This window comes from Pelodiscus sinensis, chromosome 4 (assembly GCF_049634645.1).
Source record: "Pelodiscus sinensis isolate JC-2024 chromosome 4, ASM4963464v1, whole genome shotgun sequence".
Lineage (NCBI taxonomy): Eukaryota > Metazoa > Chordata > Testudines > Trionychidae > Pelodiscus > Pelodiscus sinensis.
Genome location: NC_134714.1, coordinates 133,299,216 through 133,313,317, shown reverse-complemented (window position 1 = coordinate 133,313,317; position 14,102 = coordinate 133,299,216). Strand labels below are relative to the sequence as shown.

General features: G+C 56.8%; 1 protein-coding gene across 2 annotated transcripts; it reads right to left on the bottom strand.

Moving 5' to 3' along the window:
- Positions 1-1,123: 1,123 nt before the first annotated feature.
- LOC102450138 (up-regulator of cell proliferation-like) lies at positions 1,124-13,878 on the bottom strand. 2 transcript variants are annotated; one of them, XM_075928637.1, is made up of 3 exons: positions 13,602-13,878; positions 8,846-8,917; positions 1,124-6,373 (listed from the first exon to the last, which is right to left on the bottom strand). In XM_075928637.1, the coding sequence occupies exons 1-3, from the start codon at positions 13,876-13,878 to the stop codon at positions 1,689-1,691; spliced, it is 5,034 nt and encodes a 1,677-aa protein (XP_075784752.1). In that variant the 3' UTR covers positions 1,124-1,688. The 2 variants fall into 2 exon arrangements, with proteins under 2 accessions (XP_075784752.1, XP_075784754.1); XM_075928639.1 differs by lacking the exons at positions 8,846-8,917; positions 13,602-13,878 and adding an exon at positions 7,393-7,892.
- Between the last annotated feature and the right edge of the window lie 224 nt (positions 13,879-14,102).

The following is a 14,102-nucleotide window of genomic DNA, read 5'->3' as shown; positions in this document are numbered from 1 at the left end:
GGCTGGATTCAGATGTAAATTCTGTAGGCCTGTGCATAACGCCTCCGCTCCAGGAGTCATGTGATTACAACAACCCTCGGGTTTCGTTCTAAGACACGGTTAAAAGAGACGTTTGCTTCAGGGCAGACCGAATACGCGTCTTTAGAACTGGGGCCTGGTTCTTCTCAATGGTTTTGTAAGTTGGTTGATCGGACATTTGAAAAACGAATTGTATGGAAACGCAGGCAGGTTTCTGAGACGTAGTGTTGGTACCTCGCTGGTTGCTAGGCTGGGGCTGTGGGTGACCCCCACTGGCTGCTGTCTGTAGCACGGCCCAGCAGGGCAGGGGATGAGTCACTAGGCAAGGGTCTCCCAACCTGCCCGACCAGTTACCCCCCAGGGAGAGAAACAAAGGAAGGTGGAATACCGCCCCTGGCTGGGGGGCAGGGCTGGAAGAGTTGTAGTTTCTGTCTGGGAGCATGGAGGAGACAGCCTAGGGAAAGGGGCTGGAATTTAGGGGCCCAGTCTCTCTCATCTCAAGGGGGGCTGAGGCATCCTAGGCCCGGTTCCTGTAACCAGATGACATCTGTGCTGTGCTGTATCCTGGAGACGCAATAAACTCCCTCTATTCTACTGGCTGGTGGAGTCTGTCTGTGCCACTACGGGGGTGCAGGGGACGGGGAAACCCCAACGCGCCGTCACAGTTTCTCCTCAAGCTTGCCTGTCGTTGGCCCTCCTCCTCCACATTCCTAGCCCGTCGGGTATGACGTTTGCTTCCCATTCTACCCACCTCAGCCATGAGACCCCCCTCCAGGCTCCTGCCCTTGTTCCTGCATCCCCCACATCTCCCCTGCCCAGAGCTGGCATACTCAGCTCCCTGCCTTTATTCCACAATGCCCCACACACCGCACTGTACTCCCCTCCCCAACCCTCTTCCCTGAGCACCCCCTCTCCCCAGGGGAAGTCTTTATTCCATAATCACCCCACACTCCACCCCACACTTAAATATCTTACAGGTACTGTCGTACCACACCCCCTTCCCTGAGCTCCCCTCCTCCCAGGGGAAGCAACATGAGAGTACCTGTAAGAAACGTAAGTTACTTTCACCCCTGCAAAATGTGAGGTGCAGTGAAAACTATGCAAACATATTGAATTGCTTTTTAATGCACCGAGAAGATGGGGCAAACTATTAGCTAAGCAGCAATGCTCGAGAGGTGAGCAGTGAGAGGAGAGAGCGGGACAAAGTCATATCCTGCATGGCCCGCCTCGCCAGAACAGCGAGAGAGACACCAGCCTCAAATTTTTGGTTCTCTCGTTGTCTATTTCAGTTATTCAGTGGCAGGACTCAATTAGTAAGGAAGATGTCTGAAGCTGAACCCAGCAGATGCCCCAGCCCGGATCCTGCTTTAGTTGGTTAACGAGTAACACGTTAAGTCTACCTAATGTTTAACCGATTAACTGGGATCTTACATTCATCGCCACAACATCACCAACGAGGAACAAACACTGAATATGTGGCTGAACATCACCTGAAGGAGGTAGGCAGATGAGAATCCAGGTCGTGTCTGGCCTGCAAATTGGCCACGTCTCTTTGGGATTTGCTATCATGACGATTTTCACATGCTAAAGAAACTACAAGAGCAGAAGCAACATTATTGCATTCAGGTAACACAACAATCATACTGGCCTTTGGCATATGTCCATACGGCTTACAAAGATTCTGAGTTAGTTGGTTGTTTTACGTTAAATGCTTCCTCTAGGCTCTCTCGTGCCTGCTCCTTGGTGATGTTTTTCCAAACCTGCGGCAGATTTGCTGGCTTTGCATTGTATTTCCTAGCAAACGTATAGTTGAACCTGTTAAAAACGAACTTCCAGTAGTCAGAAGTGTCGATGTTGGGATCGGGCTGGATGCGCCAGTTGGGGTAAATCTGTCGGTAATCTCTGTAAGGATGAAATTTGGCGTCCGTGTCTGAATTTTTAAAGACCGCTTTGGAAACCACATCGGAAGTACACAAGGAGAACTCCAGCATCCCAGTCCATTTGTTCTTGCACTGTGCTAATCCCTGCGGCCGATGGACTGTAGCAAAGTGTTTCCCATGGTCCATCCCTCCAGCTTCACAGGGGACCTTACAGAACGGACACTGCTTCCCGCAGCCGAACACGCACGTGAAAATTTCATCCTGGGGCTTCACAGACAGGTTGGAGAGTTTGGATGTAAAGGTCATCCCGTCAAATTCAGCTAAAACGTCTTTTTCTAGCTCAGGGAGAGCAGCCTGAACATGAGCCGCAAACTGTGCGGCGTTTGCGGTGTTTTTAAATTGTGTGGCTGCGAGCCGGTCCCTGGTTATCACCAAGTCGTTCTGTAATGCTCCACAAAACAGGCCTAAAAAGTCACCGACCGTGTTCGCTCTTTGGTCATTGGCAGACTCCAGAACCTCCGTGACTTTCTTTATGATTAGGGACAGAATCCCTTTCTCCAGGTTTTGCAGCCGGGTTTTCTGGCTGTAGATATCTTGTAGGTGGCCCTCCACCCAGATTTTGACAAAATTTGCATAATTATTAATGTATATGATATAGGAGTCAAAGTTTTCATATTTCAGCAGCTGTTTTAGGACTTTGAACTGGAAAAGGCTTTGGTTTGTATATTCATCAAATTGCCCACTGCTGAGAATGTCATCCACTATTTCTAACCCAAGTCGGTTATTCACGTATTCCACCAGGGCAGGTTTAAGACACCAATGACAAAAGTCCCTGGCTCGTGTCTGGCAGGAATCCGTCCCCAAATACAGGTTTTTAAACGTGGTGAGGTATTGGGGTTTTAGTTTCTCCAGATACACTTCAGGATCATTTTCTTGGAGGAAGTTTGCTTGCATCTTCTCTAATAAAGGAACCACTTCCCCCAAAATGTGAAGCTTCAGGTCCACGTTGAAGCAAGCGCTCGTGTGAAGGTTCTGAACATCTGTTTCTTGAAGCTGCTCATTGATCATCCTCAACAGATCTCTGCCGTAGGTTTCATCATAGTCTTCTTTGGCGTCAGCGAGGCATTTAACGTAATCCTTGCACTGTTCCCTTAAAGAGTGAACAAGTTCTTCTGTTTTACGCCAGCGTTCCTGTGTGAACCATTCATTCAGGCTCCAAAGCCAGGGTAAGTCAAAATACTCCTTTTTCATAACAAAAGCTTTTGTGCCATGATCCAGTAAGTTGCTGTGCTCCTCTAGCTTTAGACTGGGTGACTTTGCCAGGTCCTCTCTCAGCACCAACTCAATGTCTTGATAAATTTGCTTTTCGTCCAGACAGTTGAGCCGTATTTTTGACAATGTCTCACTCCACATTTCCTCAAACTCCACGGCCAGCTCCTTGTTGTCTATTTGGTTCTTTCTCGTTTTACAGTCTTCCAGGAGAATGTCCAGTTCACCTTCGATCGTTTTTATGGACAGCGCCTGAATTGTGTTTTTCTTTCGCCATTCCTTGCCGACGGTCACCAGGTTGGAGCAAATGGCACGTGAATCACTGGAAGTTTGACTCGAGTACGGAGCTGAAGTCCTCACAAAAACCTGCGCGCTTCGAAGGGCTAGTTTTGCTGCTGCATTTTGAATTTGCTCCAAAAATCGGTGCGATGCATGAGTCAATTTCTGCTCGGTCTCTTTGGTTAAGTTGGTCAGGACTTGATCATTGAATCTGTGTGGTAGTTGATTCTGGAAGATAGTTTGTTTTTGAGTCACCCATATATTCATCTCCTTGCGGAACAGCCATTCGTACGTGACAGACTGTGCGGAGACCTTGGTGTAGGCATCGGATGCGGATGGATTTCTAAAGCTGAAGAGGAAGTCGTCGTGCTTCAGAGCACCCCACAGATTCCTCACCCATTCGATCAACCCGGGAATGTCTTTGTGGTTGCTGTTAAGGGAACGTTGTCTTGCAAATTCCAATATGCTTTTCTTTAGCTCACAGATGTTCTCGCTATACCCTGTGCTCACAGGTGCCATGGGAAGGTCTTCTTGCCACAGGCCAGGGAGGTACCAGTTTTGTTTTTCTGGTGTATCACCCATAAGGTCAGAAACTGTAATTTGCGTCTGTAGCTTTTCCATTTTGGCTGCAGCTTTGATCATCTCATTCAGCTGCTCCGCAAGGTATTTCCTGTCCCTCATGTTTTGCTCGTAGGCAGCTGCATCCTTGACACTCTGATGCACAAATAGACAGGTGGGTGTGTGTCCCACTTCCTCCATTCTGAGGAAGGCATGGACCACGACTTGCAGGACCGCCTGCATTTCGGTGGCGTTCTCCATGGCCATGTTAACGAGGGTGATGTCGCTCAGTCCAAACACCAACGTGGCCAGCTCATTGTTGTGCTGGTAACCATCTTCCAGCTTGGCCGGTTCAGGGGCTTTCAAGCCTTCTGTGTCGATCACCAGGAGGAAATCACAGGCCAGGTCCTGCTGAAAGGTCTCTGCCACTTTGACGAGTGACATGAAGGCTCCTCGTGTACATCGGCCGCTGCTCACTGCGAACTGCAGGCCGAATATGGTGTTGAGGAGGGTGGATTTCCCGGTGCCCTGCCCCCCCAGCACCGATAGAACCAGCATCCTGGACTTTCCCCTCAGCTTGCCATGGAGCTCAGTCAGAACATCGGTCACCCACTGCAGCGGGATGTTGGAGGCATCTCCATCGACCAGCTCCATGGGAAACCCTTCCAGCATCAGATCAGCTGCTAACCTTGGGAAGTGAATGAATTTCCTTTGATTTTTTGCTATTTTGCCTTCCTTCATCATGGAGTATTCAGCCTCGTAGAACTGCCCCAGTTCCCGTAAGAAATGCTCCACCCCTAGGGAACAGCCAGAGCTGGATTCATTCAGTTTTGGTAACGTTGATGGGCCAGGCTGCTGGCGAAGGAGGTTCCCACTGGCGATACAATCTAGATTAAATGTCATGCATTTCAGGAAGTAGTGTATTGCCCTGGGAGACAGCATTCCTATTCCATTGACAAATTTAGTCAAACCATCGGGGAGGTCACGCTCATACTGCTGTGCGCGTATCTGCAACCATTTCTCTTTCAGCCTCGATTTATATTCTTCGGTGGGTATGTCCCCTTGTCCTTTCAACTGGCACATTTCTCTTTCCACGTTGTTTAAGTCCTTCAAGGCCCCTTGCAGTTTCAGTGTTCGTCTCTTGTAATGCCTCATCTCTTTTATTTCTGCCGTGATTTCTTTCGCGCAGGTACTTGCTGTCTGGCATTCCTCACAGTCCTCATCCAGCTGGATTCCCAGTGCCCGTGCGGCCTCGGCCATACCTTCCGTACTCATCTCTTTGGGATGGTCATCCATGATACTTCCTATGACAGAGCACAGCTTTTCCGTGAATTCCTCTTGGTTGGTCCCGATTTCTTTCTCGAGGACGTGTTGTTTGCTCAGTTTCAGCACCGGCGCGAGTTTGCTGAGGAATTCCTGTGTTTCGGTCTGTTTGCTGGACTCATGGTTGAGGATGAAATAGTATTGAGTGGAGGATCCCTGCAATGAGGAGAACAGGGCGTATTCTCTCTCACCGATGCCCTCGGTAATGATGAACACCGCTGAGGAGATCTCTGTTAAAAATCTGAACTGCAGCCAGTGCGACTCTATGTCCCCGCGCAGGTTTGTAATCACAACGGGCTCAGGGAAAAGATCCGATTTCTCCCGCCCGGCAGGGAAGTACCAGGCAATCTCGACCAGCCCGTCAGCGATTTCCCGTGGGACATTCCCAGACTCCATGTCCCGATGGACAAAGAAGTTGTGGTGCTGCTGGGCGGGGCTGAGAACCTCGTTGAGGAGCTGGGACTTGGAGAAGCGGCAGCTGCCCAGCCGCACAAAGGAGATGGTTGGCATTGGGGTGAGCACCAGGCTCTCCTCCCTGAACCCTCGGCTCTGTGCCAGGGAGTGCGGCCGCCACCTCCTCACAATGTCCCGCATGGCCCACAGCAGCTGGGTGCACCTGGGGGAGTCGAGGGCGGGCAGCAGCAGAGGCAGGGCAAACTGGCACATGGACATTCTGGACAGGATCTCCTGCTGCAGGAAACTGTCTGAGCAAAGCAGCACGGCGCAGAGAATGTCCAGGGGGTGCAGGGAAGCCCTAGAGTCCGTGTTGCTATGAGGAAGGATCTCACCACCCTCGCCTTGTCCCTCGTTCTCCTCACGGCCGGCTTGGTCACCAGGTGTTCCCTGCCCAAGACTCGTGTTTCTGGCTGCCCCATCCAGAGCCAGGACCTTCCTCAGGAAATGCCACGGTAAATCCCCTACGGCCCGAGGAGTCCAGCTCTGCAGACTTTCTGGGTTGATTTCCTGAAGATCCCTCAGCCTCAGCTTCCTGCTTCTGTACGGCTCCATCTTCAGCTGGGACAGGACGCCCTGGAGAGCCTCCCTCGCTGCAGGAAGAGATTAAAGCATGAGCAGGTTCCATAATCCTTGTGGTATTACATGTGCATCAATAGGTTTAGTCTGACAGTGTGGTGAATGGGGGAGGGGCGCCATTTTCTGGACGTTGCAGCTGTTGGCTTCGCAAACGTCTTTTCTCGGCAGTTGTGAACTCTTTAAACCCAACCCTCCGGGCCTTGCCTACAGGGGTTACGGCCATGGACAGTGAGTCCCCAGGAATGCTGGGGATGCAGGAAGTGAGCTGGCAGGAGAGCCAATGAAAATGGAGTGTGGGCTTTTGAAGTGGAAGTAGCAGCACTTCCTGTTCCTGTTATCTGGCCAGAGCGGAGCTGCTAAAAGGGCTGGTGAGGAGCCAGGGAGCCGGGCATGGAGAATCCAGCCACATCCCTGCCTAGCGCAGCCCTAAGTCAGTAAGTGGCAGGCTGAGTGACTAATGGAACCCGGGGTTCCCCAGAGGCACCGCCCACGAGAGAGCTGATTGGAGAAAGGCCTGGCTGCTCTGATTGGTCCGACTATGCAACTAGGTGAATTCCTGTCTCGCTCTTATATTGGTCTCTGCCTTCTTCCCTAATTCTTGCCTAATTTCTCTGTCTTGCTCCTGGTTCCTTCCTGGGGTCAATGTTGCCTTTAATTTTTTCCATGCTTATGTGGAACAAATTTTATGTGCCCCCAGGCATGTGCAGATGTGCACCACCAGTAGAAACACAGGCTGCCAACTGTGAGGGCTCTGCTAATTAGCTGGGTGGCACCTGAATCTCTCCTGGGTGGCCACCTAAGGGCTCAGCTTAGAGGGAACACTGCTTCCTGCTGTTTTTAGAATATCCGTCCCTGATCTGTGACTTTGTTTCTGGCCTGACCCTTGGCTTGACTCGACACCCTGACTACTAGGGATGGCTTCCCAGGTCCTGGTCATGATGCCAAACATGAAATCTCTTCCCGCTTTCTTTCCAAGCTGAGTTCTGGACCCAGAGCAATGGCAGTGTTTAGCTTGGAAAGCCGAGACACTCACCGGCTTTCACACGCTGTGCTCTGTGGGAGGAGCTTCACTCCCTTCCTGCTCCCCCTGCACACAGGGTTGCCAGGGGTCGGGTTTTGAACCGGACAGGCGGTATTGGAGGGTTCTGTCCGGAAAACAAATTAAGAAAATACCGGACGTATAAAATGTCGGGTATTTTCTAATTAGGTCAGTGTTGTTATTGGGAGTATCAGTACTTAGTGGCTAACTGGTAGACACACTCACACTGCGAGAATGTGTCTATCAGCCAGCTAGGTCGCAACTACATGAGGGAGAGGCGGGGCTGGAGTGGGAAGGAAACCCCAGGGCCGGACTCGCTCCTGCTTCGCTGGGACTGTGCGCGGGACGGGCAGCGTCCTGGGATCTGCATGCTCCCAGGTCAGTCCTGCTCCCTGCCGGGCAATTCGCTTCCCCTGCTCCTCCATTCTGGCCAGCCCCACTCCCCCCGATCCCTTCTCGGCCAGCCCGGCTTCCTGCTAGCCAGTCCCCCGCCCCCAATCTCCCCCAGCCAGTCCCGCTCCCTCTGACCCCCTCCCGGCCAGCCCTGCTTCTTGCTGGCCAGTCCCCCGCCCCCGATTTCCCCCAGCCAGCCCTGCTCTCCCCGACCCCCTTCCCCCAGCCAGCCTGGCTTCCCACTGGCTGGTTCCTCACCCTACACACACCTCCTCCTGCCTAGCCCTGCTCCCGTCCTGGCCAGCCCCCTCCCATCTGAGATCAAGTGTGTCCGGTATTTTTTCTGAAGCCATCTGGTAGCTCTACCTGCACAATCTCACAGCTCCCATTGGCTGGAAACAAGCCAATGGGAGCTGCCTGGGCTGTGGTTCAGTGCGAGAGGGTTTGCAGCTCTGAGAGAACACATGGGCCCCAGTCAGCAGTTCTGAGCGGTGTGAGAGGGTGGGAAAGGCAGGGAGCCTGCCTGAGGGTCCTGCTGGGCTGCTGGCCGGGACTCACGTAGGTAAGTATCTCCCAATCAGAGCCTGAACCTGGTAGTCTAGCTACTGCCTCCCACAATCCTCTGCTCCCTCTCCTGCACCCCTTTACCATGTAACCCAAACCCTCTGACACAATTCCTAACCTCCTCCCATTCTCTGTATTCCTTCCCGTACCCCTTCTTCAGGCCAGGACCCACTTCTGCACTTGTACTCCCTCCCAAACCCTGCACCCCAATCTGCTACCCCAGGTTACCACCCCCTTCCAGACTCTGCACCCCCTCCTGCACACACAGCACCTAACCCAAGCTCCCTTCTGCACCCAGACTCCAGTATAGACTCTGCACCTCCTCCATAAATATCGTGGAAAAGTGCAGATCACTCTCTTAGGATACTGAAGAGCTCAATTCAGTTCTCACTGTGCCATGGCCCCGATGGCCAACGTTGTCGGGAATCGAGTCACACAATGACATTCCATAACCGTGGCTCATTGCAGCTGCAGAAGAGGAATTACCTACCTTTCAGGAGCGCTTTCTCCTCCAACTCTGGAACTCGCTGAGTGTCTACTTCTTGTTGGGAATTTAAGGCACCTAGCAAAGAAAATCAGAGAGACAAACACTTATTGGAACAATGGTTAGATGGTGTCCATGTGTTATCTCTGTCGACCTAGGTATTCCTGTGCATTTTTGTCCACCGTTGGGCTTATTAGGAACAATCGGATCACAGCGAGGAGCAGTTTTGCATTTCATGAAAATAACCTGACACAAAGAGTTGAAAACAGGGAGGTGGGATGTTTTAGTAGAAGACGGCACCATGACTATTTGGTAAGCCAACGTTGGATACAGTGCACATGAATCAATTGAAATAAAAACCTTTTTTAAAAAAGACCTTGGCTAAAAGTTCAGTCAGTTTCAAATAACAGTTAAGGGTGGTCAATCGGTTGTGTGGTGGCTCGGGGAAGTGGCTGGGAGACGGAAGGGAGCAGCCAAGGCAGGGGCCTTGTGGGAGGGGTTGGAGTGGGGGCAGGAAGAGGGAGAATGAAACCAGGGTTAGGCTTCGTGGGAGATATTGGAGTGGGGAGTGTTAAGAAGTGGAGTTAGGGCATGAGAGGGAGTAGAGTGGGAAGAGGCCGCACAAGAGCGGGGTCACAGGAGAAGAAGCAGGACGAGGCGGGGCAAGGGTGGAACCTCAGGAGAGGGAGTGGGAAGAGGCAGGGTGAGGGTGGGGCCTCAGGACAGGGAGTGGGAAGAGACGGAGCGAGGGCGGGGGACCCGGCGCCATGGCTGGCAGAGTGCTCAGGGAATAAGGGCCCCAGGGCAGCTGTTCTGGCACACAGCCGCTGGCTACCCCCTGGCCCCACACAGCCGCTGGCTACCCCCGACCCCACACAGCCGCTGGCTACCCCCTGGCCTCACACAGCCGCTGGCTACCCCCTGGCCCCACACAGCCGCTGGCTACCCCCTGGCCCCACACAGCCGCTGGCTACCCCCTGGCCCCACACAGCCGCTGGCTACCCCCAGGCCCCACACAGCCGCTGGCTACCCCCAGGCCCCACACAACCGCTGGCTACCCCCTGGCCCCACACAGCCGCTGGCTACCCCCAGGCCCCACACAGCCGCTGGCTACCCCCAGGCCCCACACAGCCGCTGGCTATCCCCTGGCCCCACACAGCCGCTGGCTACCCCCAGGCCCCACACAGCCGCTGGCTACCCCCAGGCCCCACACAGCCGCTGGCTACCCCCAGGCCCCACACAGCCGCTGGCTACCCCCTGACCCCACGCAGCCCCAGGCTACCCCTTGGCCCCACACAGCTGCTGGCTACCCTCTGGCCACCCCCTGGCCCCACACAGCCCCGGGTACCCCCTGGCTACACAAGGTCGCTGGCTCCCCCCTGGCCACACACAGCCTCTGGCTACCCCCTGGGTATTTCCTGGCCCCACAAAGCCCCTAACTGCCCCCTGGCTACACACAGACCCTGGGTAACCCCTGGCTACGCCATCTCTGCCCCTAAAATCTGTGGACACCCACAGCCCTAGCTACCCTCTCTCAGAACAGCCCCTAGGGGGGCCTGCATAGCCCCAAGCTATTCCACCTCTATGCCCTGGCCCCACACAGCCCCTAGCTACCTTCTCCCTGCCCCCCGAGCGACTCCCTGGCCCCACACAGCCCCTAGCTACCTTCTCCCTGCCCCCCCGAGCGACTCCCTGGCCCCACACAGCCCCTAGCTACCTTCTCCCTGCCCCCCGAGCGACTCCCTGGCCCCACACAGCCCCTAGCTACCTTCTCCCTGCCCCCCGAGCGACTCCCTAGCCCCACACAGCCCCTAGCTACCTTCTCCCTGCCCCCCGAGCGACTCCCTGGCCCCACACAGCCCCTAGCTACCTTCTCCCTGCCCCCTGAGCGACTCCCTGGCCCCACACAGCCCCTAGCTACCTTCTCCCTGCCCCCCGAGCGACTCCCTGGCCCCACACAGCCCCTAGCTACCTTCTCCCTGCCCCCCGAGCGACTCCCTGGCCCCACACAGCCCCTAGCTACCTTCTCCCTGCCCCCCCGAGCGACTCCCTGGCCCCACACAGCCCCTAGCTACCTTCTCCCTGCCCCCTGAGCGACTCCCTGGCCCACACAGCCCCTAGCTACCTTCTCCCTGCCCCCCCGAGCGACTCCCTGGCCCCACACAGCCCCTAGCTACCTTCTCCCTGCCCCCGAGCGACTCCCTAGCCCCACACAACCCTTAGCTACCTTCTCCCTGCCCCCCGAGCGACTCCCTGGCCCCACACAGCCCCTAGCTACCTTCTCCCTGCCCCCCGAGCGACTCCCTGGCCCCACACAGCCCCTAGCTACCTTCTCCCTGCCCCCCGAGCAACTCCCTGACCCACACAGCCCCTAGCTACCTTCTCCCTGCCCCCCGAGCGACTCCCTGGCCCCACACAGCCCTTAGCTACCTTCTCCCTGCCCCCCGAGCGACTCCCTGGCCCCACACAGCCCCTAGCTACCTTCTCCCTGCCCCCGAGCGACTCCCTAGCCCCACACAGCCCTTAGCTACCTTCTCCCTGCCCCCCGAGCGACTCCCTGGCCCACATAGCCCCTAGCTACCTTCTCCCTGCCCCCCGAGCGACTCCCTGGCCCCACACAGCCCCTAGCTACCTTCTCCCTGCCCCCGAGCGACTCCCTGGCCCCACACAGCCCCTAGCTACCTTCTCCCTGCCCCCGAGCGACTCCCTGGCCCCACACAGCCCTTAGCTACCTTCTCCCTGCCCCCCGAGCGACTCCCTGGCCCACATAGCCCCAGCTACCTTCTCCCTGCCCCCCGAGCAACTCCCTGGCCCCACACAGCCCCTAGCTACCTTCTCCCTGCCCCCGAGCGACTCCCTGGCCCCACACAGCCCCTAGCTACCTTCTCCCTGCCCCCGAGCGACTCCCTGGCCCCACACAGCCCTTAGCTACCTTCTCCCTGCCCCCCGAGCGACTCCCTGGCCCACATAGCCCCAGCTACCTTCTCCCTGCCCCCGAGCGACTCCCTGGCCCCACACAGCCCCTAGCTACCTTCTCCCTGCCCCCCGAGCGACTCCCTGGCCCCACACAGCCCCTAGCTACCTTCTCCCTGCCCCCCGAGCAACTCCCTGACCCACACAGCCCCTAGCTACCTTCTCCCTGCCCCCCGAGCGACTCCCTGGCCCCACACAGCCCCTAGCTACCTTCTCCCTGCCCCCCGAGCGACTCCCTGGCCCCACACAGCCCCTAGCTACCTTCTCCCTGCCCCCGAGCGACTCCCTGGCCCCACACAGCCCCTAGCTACCTTCTCCCTGCCCCCCTCAGCGACTCCCTGGCCCCACACAGCCCTTAGCTACCTTCTCCCTGCCCCCCGAGCGACTCCCTGGCCCACATAGCCCCTAGCTACCTTCTCCCTGCCCCCCGAGCGACTCCCTGGCCCCACACAGCCCCTAGCTACCTTCTCCCTGCCCCCCGAGCAACTCCCTGACCCACACAGCCCCTAGCTACCTTCTCCCTGCCCCCCTCAGCGACTCCCTGGCCCCACACAGCCCCTAGCTACCTTCTCCCTGCCCCCCGAGCGACTCCCTGGCCCCACACAGCCCCTAGCTACCTTCTCCCTGCCCCCCGAGCGACTCCCTGGCCCACAGAGCCCCTAGCTACCTTCTCCCTGCCCCCCCGAGCGACTCCCTGGCCCCACACAGCCCCTAGCTACCTTCTCCCTGCCCCCCGAGCGACTCCCTGGCCCCACACAGCCCCAGCTACCTTCTCCCTGCCCCCCGAGCAACTCCCTGACCCACACAGCCCCTAGCTACCTTCTCCCTGCCCCCCGAGCGACTCCCTGGCCCCACACAGCCCCTAGCTACCTTCTCCCTGCCCCCCTCAGCGACTCCCTGGCCCCACACAGCCCCTAGCTACCTTCTCCCTGCCCCCCGAGCGACTCCCTGGCCCCACACAGCCCCTAGCTACCTTCTCCCTGCCCCCCGAGCGACTCCCTGGCCCCACACAGCCCCTAGCTACCTTCTCCCTGCCCCCCGAGCGACTCCCTGGCCCACACAGCCCCTAGCTACCTTCTCCCTGCCCCCCCGAGCGACTCCCTGGCCCCACACAGCCCCTAGCTACCTTCTCCCTGCCCCCCGAGCGACTCCCTGGCCCACACAGCCCGTTGCAGCTCCTCGTTCTACACCCGGAGCTACGCCCTCCCTGCACCCTTAGCTGTTTTCAAACTTTTGGACCCCTCCCCCCGAACTTCGAGTGATCATTTTTGGTTGTGCTCCCCACAACCAAGACAGGCTGGGTGGCCTGCTGGGGTGAACCAAGGGAAGGTCTCCGGTCCCGCTGGCCCCTGCTCCCAAAATAGAAGTCAGACCACATCTATACCTGAGCTGCGCCCCCTTGATCCAGCCCCACATGGCCCCATTTTCCCTGCTGGGCCCTGGAGTTTTCATGGCATGTGTGTGTGTGTGTGTGTGTGTGTGTGTGGGGGGGGGGGGGGGGTTACACTTAGTTTCAATTGTGTCCCGTAATCTCCAGAGGGAAATCAACCCCTCAGCCTAGCTGAAGTCACAGGAACGTTTGAGCCCTGTGGAGGTAAGAGGGGCTGAGGTCCCCCCTCTCTCAGAGGCCTGTGCCCAAACTTGTCGAGGGGGGAACACGAACAAGGGAAAACCCCGCAGCTCCGAGGCGGCCCTGCAGGGGGTGCTAAGGCCCGGGGGGCGTGGGAAACAAAAGCCAGCCCAGCCCGGACGACGATGGGGCTGGTTTTTTTCAGGATTTGCCTCTTACCCGTTCCGGTGGCCTGGGCCAGTTTCTCTGCCAGCTCCCTCTGGTTTATCGATCTCAGCGCCTCCACGGTCACCTCCAAGGCGTAATCCCCTTTGTAATAGTTGATCAGCAGCTCGGAGAGGTCGAGGACGTCGGCTTTCTTCAGGGCCCCCCGGGCGATGGCTCGGTATCCCTCCTTCAGCTGCATTTTGGGCAGCTTGTGCTTGAACCTCTTCAGCTCCTCTTCCCCCAGGTCTTCCAGCGCCGCCAGCAGATGCTCGCTCGGGGTCTTCGCCATGCGTCCTCCTCAGAGGCCCACTGAGGCCTCGACACCGCCAGGCTGGGGCAGAGCGAGCCAGGACACGGCTGCATGTAAGCAGAGGGCCCCTTTCTTCCTGCACCGCTGTACAACTGAAGGGTGGTTTGTTTAAACAGCTTTGAGGGAAAAACGAAACCAGAGCTCGACGGAACTCGGCTGACAGCAACCCCCCTCCTTCCTCTCCGCTGCCTCTTCCTGCAACG